Here is a 23,372-nt window from a genome sequence, read left to right as displayed (position 1 = left end):
TTCCTGTGGTCTACAAAACTTCCATCTCAGTCACCAGGAAACCTCTCTGTCCTGGAGCTGGCTGTGAGGGCCTGCACCTAGTGTTGGGCCAAGGAGACAGGAAACTAGGGTTGCTGCTGGTGTACTGTCCACCCTGCTGCCTGGCAGCTTCTCTGACTGAGCTGACAGAGGCCATCTCAGTTGAGTTATTGGAGGAGCCCAGAACTATAGTCCTGGGTGATTTCAATGTCCATGCTAAGGCTGCTTCTAGTGTTCCAGCTCAGGACTTCATGGCTTCCATCACAACCATGGGGCTGTCTCAAGTTGTCACCAGCCTGACGCATAGGGTGCTGCACACCCTCGACTTGGTTTTTGCTCCAGATGGGAGGAAGGGGTGGTCTGGAGATAGAGGGGGGGATGACACCCCACTGTCATGGTCAGACCACTTTCTGGTCAAGTTTAGACTTATGGCTCTGACCCTTCCCTGCAGGGGTGGTGGACAGATTAAGATGATCCACCCCAGAAGACTAATAGAATCCACTGGATTCCTGAATGCCCTGGGGGAGTTCCCAGTAGATAGAGCAGGTGACCTTGTTGAAGCCATTGTCATGCTGTGGAACAGTGAGGGTTGTCAGACTCTTGACATGGTTGCCCCTGAGTGCCCTCTCCGGCATTGTGTTGCCCAGTTTGCATCTAGGTACACCAATGAACTAAGAGCAATGAAACAGGCTGAACGACGGCTAGAGCACAAATGGCGAAAGACGTGCTGTATGGCTGATTGGGCACAAGTAAAACATCTACCTGTGCCTGTGTGTCAGTGAGGGCATCAAAGGCGGCCCACTTCTGTGTCTCCATTGCATCCTCAAGTAGCCGTCCAGTGGAGCTTTTCCATATTGTCAGGGGGTCTGCTGACATCAACTCCAGGAAATGGAGTTTTAGACCTTTCGGAGGCCCACTGTAAATTGTTTGCAAGGCACTTTAAGGGTAAAGTTGCTCACCTCCGTAACAGTCTTGATGCCCCATCCACATCTACTGTAGTCCCAATGAGGTGTCCAGTGCAACATCTGCTTTAACTTCTTAGGAACTGTTTCAGTTGATGTGGCCTGGGGGTGCTCCTGGATGCGGCGGCAAGACTGCTCACTGGGGCAGGGTACTGCCAACATGTCACCCCGCTGCTGAAAGAACTGCACTGGCTGCCCATTTGCTACCAGGTCAAGTTCAAGGTTCTAGTTTTGGTGTACAAAGCCCTATACAGCTTGGGACCAGGATACCTGAAAGACCGTCTTATCCCTTATATATCCAGTCGATCACTGCGCTCTGCAGGTGAGGGCCTCCTGCAGATACCATCTTATGAGGAGGTCTGTTCTGCACAACATAGGAAACGGACCTTTAGTGGGGTGGCACCTACCCTGCGGAACTCCCTACCCTTAAATAGGTGCAATCTCTGCTATCTTTTTGGCGCCTATTGAAGATCTTCCTCTTTCAACAAGCCTTTTAAATTGAGACCTAATCCCAGTCTGTGTTGGAATTGCTTTTTAATATGTTTGTAAACTTTTGTTTTTAAAAAAAATGTTTTGAAGCTTTTTTTCTTTTTTAAGATTCTTCAAAGCTTTTAAAAAAATGTTTTTAAAGATGTTTTGTTTTAATGTATTTTAAAGTCTGTTTTTATGATGTTTTAAAGTGGTTTTAGTTCTTTTGTTTGCCACTCTGGGCTCCTTCTGGGAGGAAGGGCAGGATATAAATTAAATAATAAATAAACTTGATTTGAGCAATTTCTCTGGTTCAAAGCCAGCACTAAGTTTTGGTTGAGAAAACACTGACATGCAAATCTTCCAAATTCCTTTAGGACAGAGGTGATGTTCTTCCTCTTTTCTGATGGTGCAACAACACTTTATTCCTAATATAAATGGGTTTGTTTTCTCCAAGCACACACTTTCAATTCAATTTGATTGTCAAAAATATGAAAGAAACAATAATGCAAAATGCATTTTTTTGTCAGAACCAAAGAAAACAACAGAATGTTAAGAAAGTGAGCAGTTTCTTTTTTGGCATAGTCTACAGTGTTTTCAGAGTTGCATATTTTAAAGAGCCTCCCTTTAGGATGGCTGCCTAAATTTGTGTGTGTTATTACCACATGCAAATTATACTTTTCCATCCATAAAAAGAGCACAAAAACAGAGTAGGCCCTTGGGGTGCCTAGCTTTGCTGAAGAGCCATGATTAAAAATAAAAATCTTAGTACATAAAGGTAGACTTCACATTGCTGTTACCAAGTGGGACAGATTCTCAGCAAGATAAATATGGAGATACTTAGTGTACTTGGTATGCTCAAAATAGATATATGACTGTTTTCTGTTTCACACAATGCTTTAGTAAAGTCAACATTTCTAGCACAAAAACGACTTTAACGAAATCAGGACAAATCACCCTTTACAATGACACTAGAAAAAGGTAAGTATAGATTTTACCCTTAAAACATTTTTATTAAAACAGATTAGTAAGCTGAAACACAAATTTAGAATTAATGTTGAACAGACAAGATATGGACATTAAAAACTGACATATAAAATACTGGTCTAAACCCACAGAAGTCCTAACTGTAGTTTAGATTAGGATCTCATAACATATATATTCAGTTGTATACATCTGTAGTACCTCTGCTTTACTTCAGCTAACCATTCCATGTATACAGGGGAGAAGAACATTTCCATTTTCTCAATATGATTTATTGTAGAAAACTTTGCTGTACTCCATTCCAATGCAGTCAAAGGCCCTTAAGAAGTAGCATAAATGAGTTATATTGTCTCCTGCCCTCTCTGCAGTGGTACTGCTGCATATTAGGAATCTGTGCTGTACAGGTGTTTCTTAATTTATTTTATTTATTATTTTATTTTATTCGATTTATATACCGCCCACAGCCCGAAGGCTCTCAGGGCGGTGCACAACATAGGATAAAATACAATAAAATCACAAAAACAGTAGAGCATAAATATTAAAACAATAAATAACCTAATATATGTTAAAAGCTTAAAAGATAGATTAAAATGCCTGGGAGAATAAAAAGGTTTTCACCTGGCGCCGAAAAGATAGAAGCGTAGGCGCCAGGCGGACCTCATCGGGGAGACTGTTCCATAATTCGGGGGCAGCCACTGAAAAGGCCCTAGATCTTGTTACGACCCTCCGAGCCTCTCTGTGAGACGGAACTCGGAGGAGGGCCTTAGATGTTGAACGTAGTGAACGGGTAGGTTCATATCGGGAGAGGCGTTCCGCTAGGTATTGTGGTCCCGCGCCATGTAAGGCTTTATAAGTCAAAACTAGCACTTTGAATTTAGCCCGGAAACGGATAGGTAGCCAGTGCAAACGAGCCAGAGCAGGTGTTATATGTGCGGACCGCCTAGTCCTCATCAGCAGTCTAGCAGCTGCGTTTTGCACTAGCTGTAGTTTCCGAACTGTCTTCAAAGGCAGCCCCACATAGAGCACATTGCAGTAATCCAATCTAGAAGTTACCAGAGCATGGACAACTGAGGCGAGGTCGTCGCTTTCCAGATAGGGACGTAGCTGGGCTACCAACCGAAGGTGGTAGAACGCATTCCGTGCCACCGAGGCCACCTGCGCCTCGAGAGACAGGAATGGATCGAAAAGAACCCCCAAGCTACGAACCTGTTCCTTCAGGGGGAGTGTAACCCCATCTAGAACAGGTTGAACATCCACCATCTGGTCAGAGAAGGAACTCACCAACAGTGTCTCAGTCTTGTCAGGATTGAGCCTCAGTTTGTTAGCTCTCATCCAGTCCATTATCGCGGCCAGGCAGCGGTTCAGCACATTAGCAGCCTCACCTGAAGAAGATGAAAAGGAGAAATAGAGTTGCGTGTCATCAGCATACTGGTGACAACGCACTCCAAAACTCCTGATGACCGCACCCAGTGGCTGCATGTAGATGTTAAAAAGCAAAGAGGACAAGACCGATCCCTGCGGGACTCCACAATGGAGAGTCCAGGGTATCGATCCATGCTCCCCAAGCCCTACCCTCTAGAGATGATCCACCAAGTAGGAGCGGAGTGTGATGCGTCCTTCCCTGGCTCTCCCTGTCAGGTTCCTACCTGCTCGTGGTTACTGCCTGTCTCTAGGCACCACCAGGGACTCCACCACTCCGGACAGCACTCTCTTATGATTTACCTATCCGCTCTAGCACAGATCTCAACAGATCCCCCTGCTAGGCAACCACCAGTAACGTCCCAAAACTAGTATTCCCAGAGACTCTGAATACTGGTATTGTTATTCTCTTCACCGCTGCCACCATTTGTTACAGTTCCCCTTCAGCCTTGGTCATTACCTTACCCTCCCTTCTGGTCTGTGAAACCCCAGCCAAGGATCAGGCCTTTGGTAAACCAAATTAAGTATTTATTACAGATAACAAAGCTAACAAGATTAACAAGATTTCTTCTTAAGGCACATAAGCATATGGTTTTACTCAATATTAATCCGAACTCCACCTCCCTCCTTCTCCACTCTCTCCTGGCAAACAACTCTCTCAAACCCCACCAAGCAATCCACTCTTTCTCTTCTCCCCCCTGATTCCACTCTCACTCCTCCTTTTATACATTCAGCCATTTTAAACACTCAGCCAATCATCTCGCATTCTACTGCCCATTCACTCCCCCTCCTCTTTCACTCCACTTACCATGTATCTTCTAAAACAACAACACTTACCATATATACATTAATATAGGAACATCACACGGAGCCACTGCCAAGCAGTACCTCCAACTCCCAACTCCGTGAGCCTCTCCAGAAGGATACCATGGTCGATGGTATCAAAAGCAGCTGAGAGATCAAGGAGAATCAACAGAGTAACACTCCCTCTGTCCCTCTCCCAACATAGGTCATCATACAGGGCGACCAAGGCTGTTTCAGTGCCAAAACCGGGCCTAAAACTGGATTGAAACGGATCTAGATAATCGGTTTCATCCAAGAGCACCTGGAGCTGGCTGGCAACCACCCGTTCTAAGACCTTGCCCAGGAATGGAACATTCGCTACCGGTCTATAGTTGTTCAAATTATCTGGGTCCAGGGAAGGTTTCTTCAGGAGTGGTCTCACTACTGCCTCTTTTAAGCAACTAGGGACTACTCCATCTCTCAAGGAGGCATTTATCACTTCCCTGGCCCAGCCGGCTGTTCCAACCCTGCCAGCTTTCACTAGCCAAGAGGGGCAAGGATCCAGTACAGAGGTGGTTGCACGCACCAGTCCAAGCACCTTGTCAATGTCCTCAAGCTGTACCAACTGAAACTCATCCAATAAATGAGGACAAGACCGTGCTCCGGATACCTCATTAGGTTCAACTGCCATAATACTGGAGTCTAAGTCCCGGCGGATGCAAGAGATTTTATCTTGGAAGTGCCCAGCGAACTCGTTACAGCGGGATTCTGAAGGTTCTATAATATCCTGAGGGCTAGAATGTAAAAGCCCTGGGACAATTTTAAAGAGCTCCGCTGGGCGGTTGAGAGAAGATTTAATAGTATCAGCAAAGTATCGCTTTTTCGCTGCCCTCACCGCTTCTGTATACAACTTAGTGGAGGCACTTACCAAGGCATAGTTGCATCTGTCAGGAGTACGCCTCCATCTGCACTCAAGCCTTCTCCTCTCTTGCTTCATCGCTCTCAGCTCCGGGGTATACCACGGGGCTGCATGAGCTCTGCATGGGATAGGGCGCGCAGGAGCGATTGTGTCCACGGCCCGGGTCATTTCCATATTCCACAGTTCGACCAGGGCTTTGACAGGAGCGCCTGTCTTATCAGCCGGAAAATCCCCCAGAGCCCTTTGGAAACCCAAAGGATCCATTAGTCTCCGAGGTCGGACCAGCTTAATAGGTCCTCCACCCTTGCGGAGGGAAAGGGTGGCTGTAAGCCTAAACTTCAGCAAGCGGTGATCTGTCCATGACAATGGGGTCGATAATAAACTCCCCACCTCCAGATCACCATCTCCATGTCCAGTGGCAAAGATCAAATCAAGAGTGTGCCCCGACACATGCGTTGGGCCAGTGGCAAATTGAGACAGCCCCATGGTTGCCATGGAGGCCATGAAGTCCTGAGCCGCCCCAGATAAAGCAGCCTTGGCATGGATGTTGAAGTCTCCCAGTACTAATAGTCTGGGGGACCTCAACAGTACCTCCGAGACTACCTCTGACAGCTCAGTTAGGGAAGGTGTTGGGCAGCAGGGTGGACGGTACACCAACAAAATTCCCAGTCTGTCTCTTTGACCCAGCACAAGGTGGAGGCATTCCAAGCCAGTCGTCACCTGGACCAATGTCAGCTCAACAGCACCAGCCAGAAACTGATGCAATCTCTCAATTCCTTGTGATGTTGCTGCTCTAGTGGTAGTTTCCTTATTGTACTCAGTTGTAACAGTTCAGGAACTGTGTGTACGTAAACTCTCATAAAGAAAGAATTATCTCTTATTGGCTGAATTTACAAAGTTACAAGCTTCAAATGACATCAGAGGCCTGCATTTACACAAATCAAATAATATCCTACATGAGTGAAGCTACGTTAAGATGTCCTGCAGGTGTAATGTGTTTTCTTAGAAAAATTCCCTTTATACGCTATTCCCTGAGATCTAATCTCAGTTCTTCCGCATACGCTGGAAATCAGCTGCACTGCCCCCCACTGCCCATAATGAAAGTCCCTGCTTCTGGGGATAGTCATTCCTGCTGCCTGTTTGATGGCACTGCCGTTTGTTGTTATGCCTGTGGAAGAAATGCCACCAAAAACTAAGGAGCACTGGGACTTGAAATTCTTGGGAAAGATGTCACATAAGATGGCACCTCTCTATTCTAGAGGACTACAGCTCAGTGAGCAGAATGTTATTTTTTCTTTTCTAACACGGCTTCTGGCTGGCTCTAGTAAATCTTACAAATATGAACACTTCATACAGATGTAGAGAAACAAGTCTGCATAAACATCCTCAAACACAGTTTACAATTTAGCCTCATTTCCCCCTCACTGTAATGAGCTTTTATCTCAGGCCAGCTTGATAGGCCCCTTCTCTCTCCCCTATGCCTGGGCTCTGCTTTTGTATGGAACAGTCCTTCTTTAAATGGGTTTATTTCAAAATACTTCCATTCAAATGTTGTCTGCAGAACAGAAAAATACAGATCTCCTGTACTAAAAAATTATTTGGCATCTGGTTGAAAATTAACCATAGCAGATCATACATTGTTTTGTCTTATAACATGCTGCAGCAAGGATTTGATAGCCTTTTATTTCTATAGGCATACTTGATTTTTCCCATGGGTATTTTCACTGGAAAGAGTTCAGCATAGGGTATTTCTTTCTTCTTCTGCATAAAAGCAAGCTGAGAAAAGTTCGTTTTATAGCATTTCCTTACCATAGGAGTCCACTGCTCATTACTACATTCTGATGTCAACCAGTTCCTGCCACCTAGTGGTGAAAATACACACATCCAAACACTAAACAAACATCTCATGGAAAGGTAACAATGAAACTTTCAAGGAAATAAAAATTATCCATTGATCATTATATTCTTTAAAATGGTTGACTGCTATTTAACAGACTCAACCAAAGCTACAAGGATGTAATTTGAGCCAAAATAATTCAGCACCTTGAAAATGAGTATTAAGTGTAGCTCGCAGACCCAGGATTCGATAAAGCTGTTCCACTGTTGCTACAAAAAATATCATACACTGTAATCTTTTAAGAAAATGAGTTGTAAAAAGCACTTCCCATTACTGTAAAATATACTGACGTTTATATCTAAATGTTTCTTCACACAGCACAGTTAAACTATGGAATTCGCTCCCACAAGAGGCAGTAATGGCCACCACTTGGATGGCTTTAAAAGAGGATTAGACAAATTCATGGAGTTTAAGACTATATCAGCTCCTACTAGCCATGATAGCTATGCTTTCCCTCCATGGAGGCAGTATGGTTCCACATATTAGTTGCTGGAAACTGCAGGAAGGGAGAGTGCTTTTGCACTCAGGTCCTGCTTGCAGGCTTCCCATGGGCATCTGGTTGGCCACTGTGAGAACAGAATGCTGGACTAGATGGGGCAAGTGGCCTGATCCAGCAGGCTCTTCTTATGTTCTTAATATTTCTTCAAAAACAAGGTGTGACACAGACATGCCCTGAAACAGTAAATTAGTGCTACTACTGTCAATGGATTCTGCTTCCTGCTCATTAGTATTATTGTAATTGAGACACCTATTCGGGAAGAAGCAATTTAGTGCTCAATCTTATTATGGAATGCTGTTTCCAGAGGCTATAGGCCCAGTAAACTGTTCACTGGCACTATAATGCCATAACAGAGGGTCTAGCACCAGTAATCAGACCTTCTCTTGAGCACCAGCATACCTACCTCTTCTGGTCTACCTTGGGATGCTGGGATGAAGAAACACACAAGAAGTGATTCCCCAGTTTTGAAAATATAAAAATCCACAAGAAATCTGCAAGAAAAACTGACTCAGTGTAGTGGGTTTAGTAGAAGGGTAATAAAGACATGTAAGTTTGAATCTACATGGTGGCCCTTTTTGACTTACCTAACTAGCCCAGGCTGTATTAGACATCCACTGATTCTCACTTACCTTTTGTGTTGGACAATCTTCTGCATTATTAAGGTGTATGTATATGTGACTGTGTGTTACTCAACAATGTACCTTTGCATTTGGCCCATATGGCTTTGATTGTTTTTATGTGATTTTTGATGAATACTTGTTATTGGTTCCCCACTTTGTTCTTGTTCTTTGTTATAACTAATTTTTGTTTCCTTTTCCTTCTCTTTTATTGTTCTTTGGAAAATTCAATAAATATAATTGAAAAATTAAAATCCAGTTCTCCTGTCTTAAGCAAAACAGATTCCCTTTGGTAAAGAACAGCAGTAAACAGAAACATACTAGTGTTTGCATTACCAAAGCCAGTGATTTATCTTAGGTGTCATGTTGTAAAAGATTAAAGATGGAGCTTCCTTCAGAGAATAAACCTCCATCTTCAGATAGATTTTTTCTTATAGGCCAACCGTTGCTTTTTGCATGATTATTAGTGCAATCCTCAACATTACTCAGAAGGAAGTCCGACTGAGCTCAAAGGGGTTTATTCCTTAGTTAACTGCGTATAGGATAGCGGCATCCTGGCTCAGTCTCCTAATCTACTGCCACTTTATTATTATTTTTAAAAGCAATGAGATGTGAAAGCCTTACAGAATACCCAGTGTATATACAGATCCAACCAAAAGGGGTAGATTCAGCCTTTGCTTCCTTTCCCGACTGCAGGTTGCCGGGATGGCTGCACCGGCGGGCAGTTCTCACGCCAACCCGTTTTAGAGCCTAAGTGGTTTCTCTTCTACCCCAACGTAGCGACTCAGCATTGCTCTCAAGCCGTATTAAATGCGAACGCGTAAGCACAATTGAGCTCAATGGGGCTTACTCCCTAATAAGCGTGTACAGACTACAGCCTAACGACATCGAGAAAACAGATCAAGAATGGTCAGGGGCCCAGTCAGATTTATAGCCACAACCGGTACGCTACTTCTCTCTCAAACGGGAGGAAGCAGTAGTCTTCCCATCGGAGTTGCCTAGATCCATACAAACAGAAAACTACGCATTATCACAATCTACCTTTGCACTTCCGGTCTAAAACGAAGCCGGTTTTCCACTCTGACTTCCAATGCAAAGTATTTATACAGTTTTCACTTCAGAGATGACCAGGTTTTTAGAGCGACGCCAGTCTCCATCCATAAAGCCCATGGCGGCTTTCAGTTCTTTAACAGAAGTTCACACTGAGTATTACTCGGTTAGCTTTCTGTCTCTATTCCTCGAGCGAACCTTGTCGGCATTAGCTGCACCTTTCCCTTGGACAACTTCCCAACCAGACTTGTTTTTTCAGCAGCCCGAGACCATAGAGATAGGAAAGTGTATCAAGAAGTCTGTAGCCGGAAGCAAAGGATCTTCCGTAAAGGCGAAAGATCATCAGGAAGAGTTCTTAGCTCGGCGGAAGTGAAAAAGCTCTACCTCACTTCCTTGCTTTTTTTTTTGAGCTTTGGCGGGCGCACGTGCTGCCCGCGAGTAATTTTTTGTTGTTGCCGCAGCCACCCGTTGCTTGGTCAGGTTGCTATGGTAAGTCCAACGGATGGGGTTTCGTGGGCGTGAGCCCAGTCGTGCCGCGGGCCCGAGGGGCGAGACTGGTGGCTCCTGAGTCCCAGGCAAGCCCGTGTACTGGTGGCGGGGAGGAAAGAGGGGCCGCACTTTGCGGGAGAAGGGTCAAGATAGAGCGCATGTGTTGCATGCAAAAGTTCCCAAGTTCAAGCCCTGGCAACTGCAGGTAGGGCTGGGAGAGTCCCTGACGGTTAAAGCACCTTGTTGGGCGTCGTGGGCTGGGCTGGGCGGCTGGGCTGGGCTGGGGTGCGTGGCAGAAGAGGAAGTATGCGTTGCAGCCCACCCTGATGCTCATTTCACTGCCCCGCAGAGTTTGCCCCTCAATCCAAAGCCCTTCTTAAACGGGCTGACTGGGAAACCAGTGATGGTGAAACTGAAGTGGGGAATGGAATACAAAGGCTACCTCGTCTCCGTCGACGGCTACATGAATATGCAGGTAAGCAAGGATGGGGGAGAACTTGCGTTATTAGTAGTAGTTCAAAGAAATTAGTCAGGTAATAATTTTATTATTACTTAGGTCCTCTTTGAGTATCTTACAACAAAACAATATTGAAAATATCATTAAAGCTGACAGTAAGCAAGAAAAGCAAGAAAAACTTTCCTAATAAGACAACATAAAACAATTTACAGCCTGAATTAAAAACATAGTTAAAAAGCCTCTTGGCACCAGAAAAGACTATCAAAATGGTGCCTTGTGAACCTCTCTGGGGAAGTTATGATGTTGCCCCTGTGCCATTACTGAGAAGCACACTATGCACATGTGTAGTACATTTTTAGGTATTTAACAGCCTGTGCAGCAGGGAGGTTGCTTATTGCTGTGCTGTGCCTGGATGCAGTAAAAAACAAACCCAATGATGTAGAATATGTGATCTTTAAATGCAGAACACTGGAATACAAATTGTCATGCTGATGACACTGAATGACCTTTCAACTCTAATGTCCTAAGTCATGATGTTCAGTGTTATTCCCAGGAACTTTTCACCTTCATCAGTTTTAAACCCTGCATCTAGCTGAAGCCTTAGAATTACTTCTTTAACCCTTTATTTGAGAAATAGAATTAACACAACTAGGAAACAAAAAACTTCCTTTAAACACAGTGAAGAAAATAAATTTACAGTCTACTTGCCTTAAATATGAAAGAACAATATAAGATTCTGTTATGAACCAAGGGAATTTCATGCACACAGTTCCTTCCCAAGCTCAATACACAACTTTATACTGTTTTGTCCCTTTTCCTACCTTCTCACTTTTTTTTTCTACTTTCATTCTCATCAAGGGATTTTTATTCACTTGTCTGCTGCTAACTCAGGGTGGATTGGTTTGAAATAAAGATGATTTAATTAGGTTCATTACCTGAACAAAGAGCGCATACCCACAGTGCAATACTATGCATATCTAATCTGAAGTTCAGTGGGGCTTACTTCCAGGTAGGTGTGTATAGGATTGCAGCTTAATTGTTTTATATAACAATTAGGGGGATGAGGCCATTGCTTAGTGGTACAACATCTACTTGGCATGTAGAGGGCCTGCAGTTCAGTCCCTGGCATCTCTGCTGAAAAGGATCTTGGGTAGAAAATCATGGAAAAGAATTCTGTCTGAGACCCTAGAGAGATGTTGCAAAGTAAGCAATGCTTTGTAGACAACTAGATGGACAAAAACTCTGATGGTAAGGTAGCATCCTATGATCCTGTATCAATTTGAAACCTTGATGAGAAGCCCTTATTCCACCTAGGAGTATAATTGAACATCTCTGATTGTGCAGGCTATATGCCTTTGCTCTGCATGAGTTAAACACAGTAAGAACAATTGTTAAAATTAAGTCTGGTTTTCTGTGCAAAGACACTGAGATTCCTAGCTCTGTTTCTGAAAAACTCTGGTCATTTTGCCCATACTACAGCACCATACCTAACTAAACCAGATTGCAGTTTTTTCTTGCCAGGATGCTTTCCTGCATAGTTGAATATCTGTCTACACATCTGGATTTAGATGTTAGCTTCTGGTCCATCCTTTCCCAAACTTTTCTATCCCAGCTGCTTATTAGAAGAACTTGTGACTAAGAATTTGTACCTGAGTTTGCTTATTTCCTTCTTTCTCAATTAGTTTTCTTCTTATGTTGTGTATTTTTAGATTGAGAACCAGTGTGGTGTAGTGGTTAGTGTGTTGGACTATGACCTGGGCAACCAGGGTTCAAATCCCCACATAGCCATGAAGCTCACTGGTGACCCTTGGGCCAGTCCCTGCCTCTCAGCCTCAGAGGAAGGCAATAGTAAACCACCTCTAAATACCACTTACCATGAAAACCCTATTCATAAGATCGGCATAAGTCGGAATCGACTTGAAGGCAGTCCATTTCCATTCATTTTTAGATTATGCATGTGAGGGCAAGGAATGCCTTTTTTATCTATAAATCACTCTGGGAGCCTTTTTTGCCTGAAGAGCAGGATAAAAATGCTTTAAATAAGTCAGTAATAAGTGCTGGACTTGAAGCTGAACAAGAACTATGTCTCAGTTCTCTGGATTATATCAGTGTCCAATGTCTGCAAAGGTCATCTGAAAACAAGAGACTATCCTTGTGCAATATAAATTACTAAAGAAAATAGAACCATTTTTTGCATTTATAGTAACCGTTAACATTGAGTTAGATTGAAGCATGTCCTTCTCTTTGCAAAAGGACTCGGATCCATTTAGGCATATAGTTAATGTTTGAATGAAGTCTTAAACAAAAATTTTATTGCCGTAGGAACACTTGTTATCTCTGTAGCCTCCTTTCCTTATAAAACGGTCGATTTCTTTTAAAGCTTGCAAATACAGAAGAATATATTGATGGTGCGCTATCTGGACACCTTGGTGAAGTTCTGATAAGGTAACTAATGACAGAAGTAGCAACACTTATACTGAAGTAGATGTAAGGTTGTGAGCTAAAATCCATTAGACTATTTAGAATATGAAAGTATTGATCGGAAAACTTTCTACAACTTATAATGCAATTCAAAGCAGAGTATCTTGGGGTAAGAATAAAGCATTCTGTTCACTAATAGGAAAAAAAACCCTTGCAGTTTAAAAATGTACCTATAGCCAACAGATATTTCTGTCAAACTTTAAAAAGCAGGGAAATTGGGCAGCTGTAGTAAATGCACTGGGGAGCAGCAGGAGACCTGACTTCCTCTCTGAGGCCAGCTCTCTGTGGTGGCAACACCTGCAATCATGTGCTGTGCTGATCTTGTTTTAGCAGGGAGGAAGCAACATTGTTAAGACAATTCATGTAGTTCAGATATTTACTTTAAATATGTTTGCAATTTTAGTGAAGTTTCCAATGGTAAATTATTTTTTGCTTCTGTTTCTGTGAATATGTGACGTGCAGCAACACTTCACATAATTTACACTAAAAAACTCCAAAAACAATTGTGGAATAATGGCACTGACTAATTCTGCGGAATAGTCTCTAGTGGACATGAGGAGTGTCTCAGTTTGCACAAGATAAAACATGGGAGGTGAAATATATTCTAGCAAATTTCTAGGTGTGTTCTATGTTTTTAATTGATCATGTCCACCCTTCCTTAAGTGGAGTGTTTTAATTTTAACAGACAACACATGTATGTATGTATGTATAAATGCATCTTGGGCAGGCCAGGTTTGTTTTTCCAAAATTCATTGCTTAAGTAGCAATGTAATCAGTCTGATTTTACATCAAACTGCAGTTCCAGATTCAACTGTTAATGCACCCAAAATAGAACATAACCTCCAGTTTGAAACAGTCTTCACCATCATATGACATTGACCAATAAAAAGGCTTTGAAAATAATAAAAATACATTTGACAGATTTCTGTGATGAATAATGAGTGAAATATAATTTTCTATAGATTCTCTGTAAAAACAAAAGTAACACAAGACACAAGCAAAGAGGAGAGCCCCAGCAAACATACAAAAATGTAATTCTCCAACTGCAGCTGTTGCCATCACTCACCATATGCTCAAAGGCACGTTACCAAATTCTACAAAGCTACACAGGAAATGAATTAAACACCAACCTAAATTGTGTTTCCATTTTTACAAATTTGTAGGGCAGTACAATATCTCAGAGGAGGTCAGGTCTTCTGCTCCCCTGGTGCATTCAATATAGGTGCCCAATTTACCTGCTTTTAAAGTTTGATAGAAAACTCTGTTGGTTGTAGGTACATTCTTGAGCTGCAAGGTGGGGTGTGTTTTGTTTTGTTTTGTTTTGTTTGCCTATTAGTGAATTTCTCTACTTTTTAATCCAGGAGGTAAGAAATGGGATCCTGTGCAAGTTTGCTGAGAATGGATTGATTACTTGCGTGCTAATTGAGTTCAGTGAGATTTACTCCTGTGGAATCATGCTTAGAATAGGTGAAACTAACAAGGGAGGAGGGAGAGGGCAGGTTTAATCATTTGGATGCTTATTGAGTTCAGTGGAATGTACTCCTGTGCAATCATGCTTAGGATAGGTGAAACTAATGTGCGGGAAGAGGTAAGAAGGGGAGAAAGTTTGGTGAGCACTGTTCAGAGGGAAAGCCCCTTTCCTTTCCAAAAGGAAAACATTGTTAAAAGTATCGTCTTTTGGGGTTTCCTCCACCTTTTTATTCTATAATAGACACATGTAGTCTCCCCCCCAAATTTAAACCAAAGCTGACCCTGATTAGCTAAGCCAAACAGCTGTAAGTCTGGTTTTTAGAACACTGACAGCTGGTTTTTACTGAGCATGCCTGTGCTATCATAGACTCCAATGTTAATTTTCTTAAATTAATTATAAATTAGCCATGCATTTTTAAAAATTGAAATTGCAGAAGATGAAGGTCAGAGTATGGGGCAAGGTCAGTAATAGGATTACAAGTAGTCTGTGAAGGTCAGTAATAGGATTACAAGTACTGATTTCAACAAATTAGGAGACCACTGACAGAAAAAAAGTCGAATGGGTGTGGATTCCCCCCCCCCTTTTTACACTTTGAACTCTTCTCTCTCTTGACTGTTTTGTGTATCACCATGACAGTTTAGAGGGTTGTTAAGCAAGTGTTACTGAGTTCAGGACTATAAGTTTTGTGAGGTTTTGTTTTGAAATGAGTTTAAGTGAAGCAGCAGAATGACATGGGGGATATTTTCAATTTAACATTGCGGAATGTGAAAAATCCATGCTGGCTATAGTATACAGCCACTCTCATGGCTGTATAGTCAGGAGTCATGTAAAATGGCAGGATGTCTGACAAGCCACCTTGTTGCTGGCCTCAGAGAAGTGAAGGGAAACATGACTATTTAATGAACCCAAATGGATTGTGGTGAGCAACAGGATGTATCTTTTTACAAAAAACACTTAACATCTGTCTAGCGATTGGTAGCTTCCCACTACTGTCTGGAAGTGGTTTAGCATAGGTATTTATCGTGTTTTGCTCTGTTATGGAATTATCGCATATAAGAGACAACACAAAATACAAAAAGTCCTTCAGGGGCCTGAATTGATTTACTTCCGTTTCAGACTTGAAAGTCTGGATTTTCTGTGAGTGTTTTGCATATCACCATGAACATTTACAGGTTTGTTAAGCAAGCGTTTGAGTTCAGGATTATACATTTTGTAAGGCTTTGTTTTGAAATGAGCTTATGGGAAGCAGCAGAATGGCATGGGGGTATTTTCAATTTGACATGATGGAATGCAAAAAAAAATCCATGCTGGCTATAGTATACAGCCACTTTCAGGGCTCTACAATTAAGTCTATGGATGGTATTACAAGGTTACCTTTGTGCTGATGGAAGGAATCTGTCAGTGGAAAGGAGGGAGAATAAATTTTTGGTAATTCTCTACCCCCCCCCCCAAAAAAAAGAATGGTGCAGAGAGTCCCTTGTCTCACTGTCGGTTGGGGTGGGTGTGGGATAACTGAAAATTGTCTCCAGTCCCCATTTTACTAATTAATTGCTTCAGTCAATGGACAGATAGCATTGGATACTGTCTGTATGTAAAGAGCTGTTTCATTATTTCCTATACAGTTAAAGGAGTAAGATTTGTGTGATATTGACACTATTAATTTTATTATTGAATAGTACATCTATGAAAGCAGTTGGAGGTTTTTTTAAAGTAACAAGATATAGGCAATGAACAGATGTTTATTATTAATTAATTGAACACAGCAGCAAACAATATTTCAAAGTAACTTGGTATATGAAATAATAGGATGTATAACTAGCTTTAGAGAACAGTCTTCAAAATTAACCATTGCAGAAATAAGTAACTTTTGATTTGATTTGCAGGTGCAACAATGTCCTTTATATAAGGGGTGTGGAAGAAGAAGAAGAAGATGGAGAAATGAGAGAATAACTATTTTTTGGAAAAGGTTTTTTTAAAACTGTTAAGAAGTTTGTTTGGATGTTTTCTTAAATGTAAAGTTTTGTCATCTGTTCTAGTAACTTTTTTTTCTGGCCAAAAATAAATATTGTTGCTGAAGAAAAAGAATCCCTATACATGAAAAATAAAGATGCTATTTCTGACAGTTTTTAAAATGGACAATTATTTGATTTTAGACAAATCTATTTTTAAAAGCAAACTGGATCAAACGTTTGTCACAGTTTACCCTACTATAACTCTGCAAAGCTGAGCTGGAACTAAGATCTAGTGCTATTCCAAAAAGAAATGTTATCAAACAAGGAAAAATTCAATTGAAATAGTAATCATCTTCACTTTTTGTAGTTAAATCTACAACATTTTCCTTTCCTGTTTTAATTTCTGGAGGCTCAGAGCGGTAAACCAGTTTTCTTCCCACCTAAATAAAAGTCAGAAAAGATGTTAAATTAGCATGGAAGTTTTTCTGTGTAAACTTTAATATACAGTGCCTTGCAAAAACAATCTCATTTATTCAGCAAGTTGTAGCAATATCTCCCACACTATATACAGTGCTTTGCAAAAGTAATCAGACCCCTGACCAATGCTCTCACATTACTGAATTACAAATGGTGCATTGTAATTTCATTCTGTATATTTTATTTTGAAAAACTGAAACTCAAAATCAATTATTGTAAGGCGACATTGGTTTTGTTGGGAAATGTTTGTAAGAAACATAAAAAACTGAAAATGCGTAAGTATTCAACCCCTGTGCTGTGGAAACTCCCAGTTTACAGATGAAAAAAATTGCCCTATCAAGGACACAATTACCTGACCATTGGCCTCCACCTGTGAACCATTAAAGTTGCTGTCACATTGTCAGGATAAAAAGCCCATTGTTGAAGCATCATTGGTCAGGCTGTGGATCTGAATGAAAATGAAGACCAAACAGCATTCTACAGAAGTGAGAGATAATGTAATACAAGTGCATAGATTAGGAAAAGGGTACAAGATAATATCCAAGTGTTTGGATATCCGTGAGCACAGTTGGATCAGTAGTCAGGAAGTGGAAGCTGCATCACACCATTCAGGCACTGCCAAGAAAAGGCTGTCCCTCAAAACTCAGCGCTTGAACAAGGAGACTTGTGAAAGAAGCCACAGAGGCCAACAATCACTGTGAAGGAGCTACAGAGTTCAGTGACTTGGAGTGGAATAATGGTGCGCTAGTCAACCATATCAAGAGCTCTGCATAACACTGGCCTGTATGGGAGGGTGGCAAGAAAGAAGCCGTTACTCAAAAAGTACCATCTGAAAGCACGTCTGGAGTTTACCAGAAAGCATAAGAGTGCTCCAGCTGCAATGTGGGAAAAGGTGTGGTCAGAGGAGACTGAGAGTTTTTTGGCCAAAACAGCACTATGTGTGGCATAAACCTAACACTGCCCATGCCTCAAGACACACCATCCCTACAGTGAAGTGTGGTGCTAGCATCATGCTGGAGGGTTGTTTCTCATCAGCAGGGACAGGGCATCTTGTTAAAATTGAAGGAAAAATGGATGGAGCAAAATACAGGGAAATACTGCAAGAGAACCTGCTTCAGTCCACTAAAAAACTGAAGCTTGGAAGGAAATTCCGTTTTCAGCAGGACAGTGATCCCAAGCACAAGGCCAGAGCAACACTGGAGTGGCTCAAGAACAAAACGCTGAATGTCCTACAGTGGCCCAGTCAAAGTCCTCATCTCAATCCCACTGAGAATCTGTGGCGCTCTTTGAAAATTGCAGTCCACAAGTGACGTCCAATAAACCTGAATGACCTGGAGCAAATCTGCCAAGAAGAATGGGCCAAAATCCCTCTGACACTGTGCAAAGCTGGTACATACCTACCCTAAAAGACTTAAAGCTGTTACTGCAGTGAAAGGTGGCTCTACCAAATATTAATGTGTGTGGGTTGAATACTTATGCAAGCAACGTGTTTCATTTTATATTTCTTACAAACATCTCAACATAAAACCAATGTCACCTTACAATAATTTTCAGTGTTTCACAATAAAATATATAGAATGAAATTACAATGTACCATTTGTAATTCAGTAATATGAGAGTATTGGTCAGGGATCTGATTACTTTTGCAGGGCACTGTATTTGCAACTGTTCTGTAATGCTGAAATACATACGGCTTCTGGATTCTTTAACATGCATGGTATTGCCATGTTTTCTAATAACTTCTGTTATGTCCCTAAAGACGTCACAGAACTGGGTTCCACAGAGTTCAGCAAGCTTTACTCTCTAGTGTAAGGGTTAGGACTGCAGCCTCAGATTCTTGTTTCTTTTGTGTTAGAGAGCATTGGGTGATATCAGTGCAGTAAGCCTGAAGGCAAGGATGATTTTAATAATGTTTTTGTAAGATGCACCGAGAGCCTTTTTGGATAAAGGGTGGAGTATAAATGCTGTAAAAAATAAAGTCAAACTCAAGTACATACATTGAAATCAATGGGTCTACTGTTAGTATGACTAACATGGGATATCATCCATTATGTTTGGCAGGAATGGGTTCTGGTAGAATTTTTGCATTCTGGGTTGTATCCAACTAGATAACATTTTGTGTGTGGAACAGAACTTCCCCTGTATGCCCAAGTTCCATAGTGTTCGTGGAAATTTTGCACGTGCAATGATTTACTTAGAGGCAACACTCTGCCAGTGACACATGGTTGAAAGTATCACTTGAAACAACTGAAGGGCTGGGAATCAAACCATTAAATGTTCTAGTTTGGCTCAAATTCTGCTTTCACTGAAGGTGCTCCCAATTCTGCTTCAGGCCAATAAAGATATTAAATTGTGACATATAGAGCAAAATCTAAATAACATTGATATTTTCCACAGTGGTGAATCCAATTTGTCCGTTTCACTATGACCTCTCTTTGAACCTGAACCCAATATTGCACCAGCCCTGTTTTAAAAACTGTGTTGACTCTTAGGCCAAAGTAAAATGTTAGGAGGTAAAAGATTTTCAACTAGAGACTGCCCAAGTACTGCAACATTGTGCAGAAAGGATACTGTGAACAGGATTGCTGTCTCCTTCCTTCCACTGCATTTGTTCCAATATGTACAGAGAGATGATAATTCATAGACGCTGATTACTGAGCATGCCTTATCGAAATGAGTTGGAATTCTCTTACACATTACTGCTCCCAAACTGGGTTGTTTCTAATGTTAAGTCATATTCACAGTAAAGCAATTCAAATTAACGGACATGACTAACTTAGATTCATTAATTCCAATGGGTCTCCTCTCAGTAGAACTTGATTGGATACAACCCAGTGGTTTTCTCTTTAGAGTAGACTAGTCAAGCTACAATATTAGCCTTTTCATTAGTTAAAGGTGGTGGTGGGATGCAATGATGCTTCTGTAGGCTACCATACTGCCTGACTGAACAGCACTACATCATGATGGAGCATTGTTTCAGAGGCACTGAAAATAAATGTGCATATGATACCTCCCTCCCTTCTGCCCCCTCCGTGGCTTAAATCCTGTTTCTGTAGTGTGATTAAGTTCTGTAAGCCGGCATTTGAATTCTGGATAAACGGGACTCAAAGAAATGTGAGCCTGTGCTGAACTATATTTTACTAACTGCAGATATTTCCAAGGCACCTTTCAGTATTATAGCCTTCCCAAGGCCACTTACAAGCTGTATAACATTAATTTAAAAGTATCTCATTTATAAGGGGTGGAGGAATAACAGAATATTGCAATACTAAAAAGATAACTAAGAGAAAATGAAGGGAGTAATAATGAAAGGAATAAACACTGTAGGTGTTCCCTGGCATACAAATGCACATTGAGAGCAATTATTAAGACCAAAGAGGCTCTCACAAACAGGGCTTCGGAGTTGGACTTGGAGTCAGAAGCAATTTTGGGTGGAGTCGGAGTCGGTAGAAATGTACTGACTCCGACTTCAAAATAAAATTAATATTTTAATTTTAATAATAATTTATTAATATTAATACATAATATACATTTGCCATTTATGAAGGAGTCGGACTCGGACAGCAGAAAAATAGAGGAGTCGGAGTCAAAGGTTTGACATACCGACTCCACAGCCCTGCTCACAAATGCATTTCGCAGCAAGCTACACAAGAGGGGCATGGCTAGAAACAGTTGAGCGCTGCCCTCCCTTGGTTACGTCTAGGAAGCTGAGGAGTGAGAAAGTGACAGTAAATTGGGGGTGAGGGAAGGACAGCTCTCTATAAAGTGTCCTATCTTGAGTGTGTGAGAGAAAGTACCCCTGGTAGCAGCAGACAGGAGGGCACTGCAACAGTTGGACTAAACTGGGCCAAGAGAAATTACAAGAGGAAACAACTCCATATAGGAATATGACCTCTGTTATTAGCAAGTGAATCGATTTTGTTAGAAAGCCATGTATTAACTCATTAAAATTAATGTTCAGTTCAAGCAAATGATTTTAGCAATATATAGTACAGACTGTGAACATGTAAACAACTGTATGGTTGCATTCCATTCCTATCAACATCATTTACATAAAAACAAATGTGTGGTACTGTTTTCATGTCCTGTTTATGAGCTTCTTGTAGGCCTACCACTGTGAGAACACAGTGGACTAGATGGCCTTTGGCCTGATCCAGCGGGGCACTGTGTCCTTTGCATATAAGAGCATACCTATAGATTGCTAAGGACATTTAAAAAAAAAATCTAAAGCACCCCTACTAACCCTTTTCTTTGGTGCTGCAATTGCTCTTTCAAGAGCATGCTTCAGGCGTTCTTCCTGAATCCTCTTCAGTTCTTTCAATTTATCTTCACGTACTCTTCAAGAATTAAAACAATAAAGATTTTGGAAATTAGACTTTTACCTAGTATATTGCCAGAGGGATGCTTCCCCTCTACATCTACTCTCTCTAGTGGTGTAGCCTTTATTGCACCTAAGCATGTAAAAAAAATTCAGCATTATTGCAGTGATGAAAAGTGGAAGGAACTAGAGATATTTTTTGTGCAAGGAATTCCTAAGGGATAAACTAGATGCAACACAATTCACACTACTAGCAATTCTGTGAATTACTTAAAAGAGTGGCTGATCTAGATCAGGACCTTGCTGGTGGATGGGGCTTTGACCCTTTCCCTCCTGCTATAGCCTCAATCTGAACTGGGGCTCTTTTTGTGTCTTGTTATTTGCGATGATAGGAAAACACTGCTGGGAGCTGTCCTGCTAGAAACAGCTGGTTCCAGGGACCCATTCTGGCTTGACACATCCATGCCAGCTATTGAACCCTATACAATAGCTAAATCATGTGAATGATATATCCAGTTTGACCCTAAGAAGGTGGCACATCTGTTAATTTTACACTCTTTTTTGAGCTCATACAAGATCAGAGTAACTAATAGCAATTTATAAAATACTTAACAGTACTGTAGAAAAAAACATCCAAACAGAAAGACCTTGTTCTTTATGAAATGTCTGCCTATAGCAGGGGTGGGGAACTTTTTTGCTTCACAGATCAGATGCTTATTGACATCTGCCTCACGGACCAACTTTGACAGGTGGGCAGGGTTGGCCACCTATCAATCACTGACATGATGTCACATGATTGACAGGCAGTTAGGGCTCTGACCAGTCAAAATCCCTTGCACTTCCGTTAAGTCTCTGTGATCAGAGACTTAAAGGGGGGAGGAGGGGGGAACTGGCAAGATCCTTTTCCAAGTCTCACCATGGTTGCCCTTTAATTCTGTGTGATCAGGGACTTAAGAGGGGGAGATGGGAACTTGGAAAAGCCTCTTCCAAGTCTCCCTCTCCCCCTTTAGGTCCCCAGTCATAGAGAATTAAGGGAGACTTGGAAAAGGCTTTAAGACAGCCCCTGCTCTCCTGTTTGAACTAATGGGAGCAAAGGAGCTGTGTTGAAGCCTTTGCAGAAGCCTCTTTGAAGTAGCTCTCATGCATGAGCTATTTCAAAGAACGCTTTTGTATTGCACTTTAATCTCTGCTCCGCTCATGAGTGGCAATTAACTCCTGATGCTTTGGCTGCATGATCTTGTTCCCTTCTGGAAACAGGATCACACAGTCAAGGCAAAATTAAACCCTGTCCTCCTGTCCATCTACTGATATCACTGGAGGGAACTGGCCTCAATGGCCCTGGGGGGCATGCTTGGCCCAAAAGCCTGAGGTTCCCATCCCTGGCCTATAAACTAAAAACTGGTGACCTGCCTATTGTCTCCAAGTCCCAATTAGGGTCTAGAAAACAGCACTGAAACTCAAGAGATATGTAAATCTCATTTGGTGTTGAGAATACATACCAGGCATACTTTTTTAAAACACTGGCATTAAAGTTACCTTTGTCGTCTTTCTTTTGCTCTGAGTTTCTCGGTAGCTTCAATTACCTCAAGGTATTCTGGTGGAAGTGTTTCAAACATCTCACACAGTTCTGAAACTCTGATTTCTATTGCTTTCAGCATCTGAAAGGAGGTCATGCTGGACACTTCAATTGTTCCACAGCAAGCTCGGTATACTTCTGCTATTTTTTTATTAAGTGTCTTCAGTGTTTTATCCTTATGATTTAAAAAAGAAATTCAATAAACTACAGCAAATGCTTACATTATTAGAAAAAACCAACATTTGCAAAAAAAAGCCTACACTTAAAGTTTTAAATAAGATGAACTCTCAAGCAATGTTAAAGATATAGCCATTTTCTAAATATAATATAGACAATTCATTCTATAATTTTAAAAAGCATTGCTATAAAGCAAGACAATCCTGCAAATGTGATGGTGTCCGTTCAGTGCACAAGGCAAATCCATAGGGAGTTGGTTGAGCATGGCACACAGATTCAAATGTTAATTCAATATACAGGTGAAGGTCAAGAAGGATTAAATCTAATAAAGGTACAAGTATAAATGCATTAAATAACA

At 41.5% G+C, this 23,372-nt stretch overlaps 2 protein-coding genes across 2 annotated transcripts in view; one reads left to right on the top strand and one right to left on the bottom strand.

The window, feature by feature from the left end:
- Positions 1 to 10,020: 10,020 nt before the first annotated feature.
- Positions 10,021 to 16,636, top strand: SNRPF (small nuclear ribonucleoprotein polypeptide F). The gene is made up of 5 exons (XM_061639537.1): positions 10,021 to 10,105; positions 10,455 to 10,580; positions 12,943 to 13,007; positions 15,631 to 15,686; positions 16,398 to 16,636. The coding sequence occupies exons 1-4, from the start codon at positions 10,103 to 10,105 to the stop codon at positions 15,653 to 15,655; spliced, it is 219 nt and encodes a 72-aa protein (XP_061495521.1). The 5' UTR covers positions 10,021 to 10,102; the 3' UTR covers positions 15,656 to 15,686; positions 16,398 to 16,636.
- CCDC38 (coiled-coil domain containing 38) overlaps positions 16,198 to 23,372 on the bottom strand; it is a 47,214-nt gene continuing 40,039 nt past the window's right edge. Inside the window, exons 14-16 of the mRNA XM_061582733.1 lie at positions 22,798 to 23,012; positions 21,187 to 21,280; positions 16,198 to 16,906 (exon numbers count right to left, since the gene is read on the bottom strand). Of these exons, the coding sequence (XP_061438717.1) occupies positions 16,799 to 16,906; positions 21,187 to 21,280; positions 22,798 to 23,012 (417 nt within the window). The 3' untranslated portion in view covers positions 16,198 to 16,798. The remainder of the gene's footprint in view (positions 16,907 to 21,186; positions 21,281 to 22,797; positions 23,013 to 23,372) is intronic.

Source organism: Rhineura floridana, chromosome 8 (assembly GCF_030035675.1).
Source record: "Rhineura floridana isolate rRhiFlo1 chromosome 8, rRhiFlo1.hap2, whole genome shotgun sequence".
Classification (NCBI taxonomy): domain Eukaryota; kingdom Metazoa; phylum Chordata; class Lepidosauria; order Squamata; family Rhineuridae; genus Rhineura; species Rhineura floridana.
The sequence above is the reverse complement of the archived record's forward strand: the minus strand, read 5'-3'. Positions and strand labels throughout refer to the sequence as shown.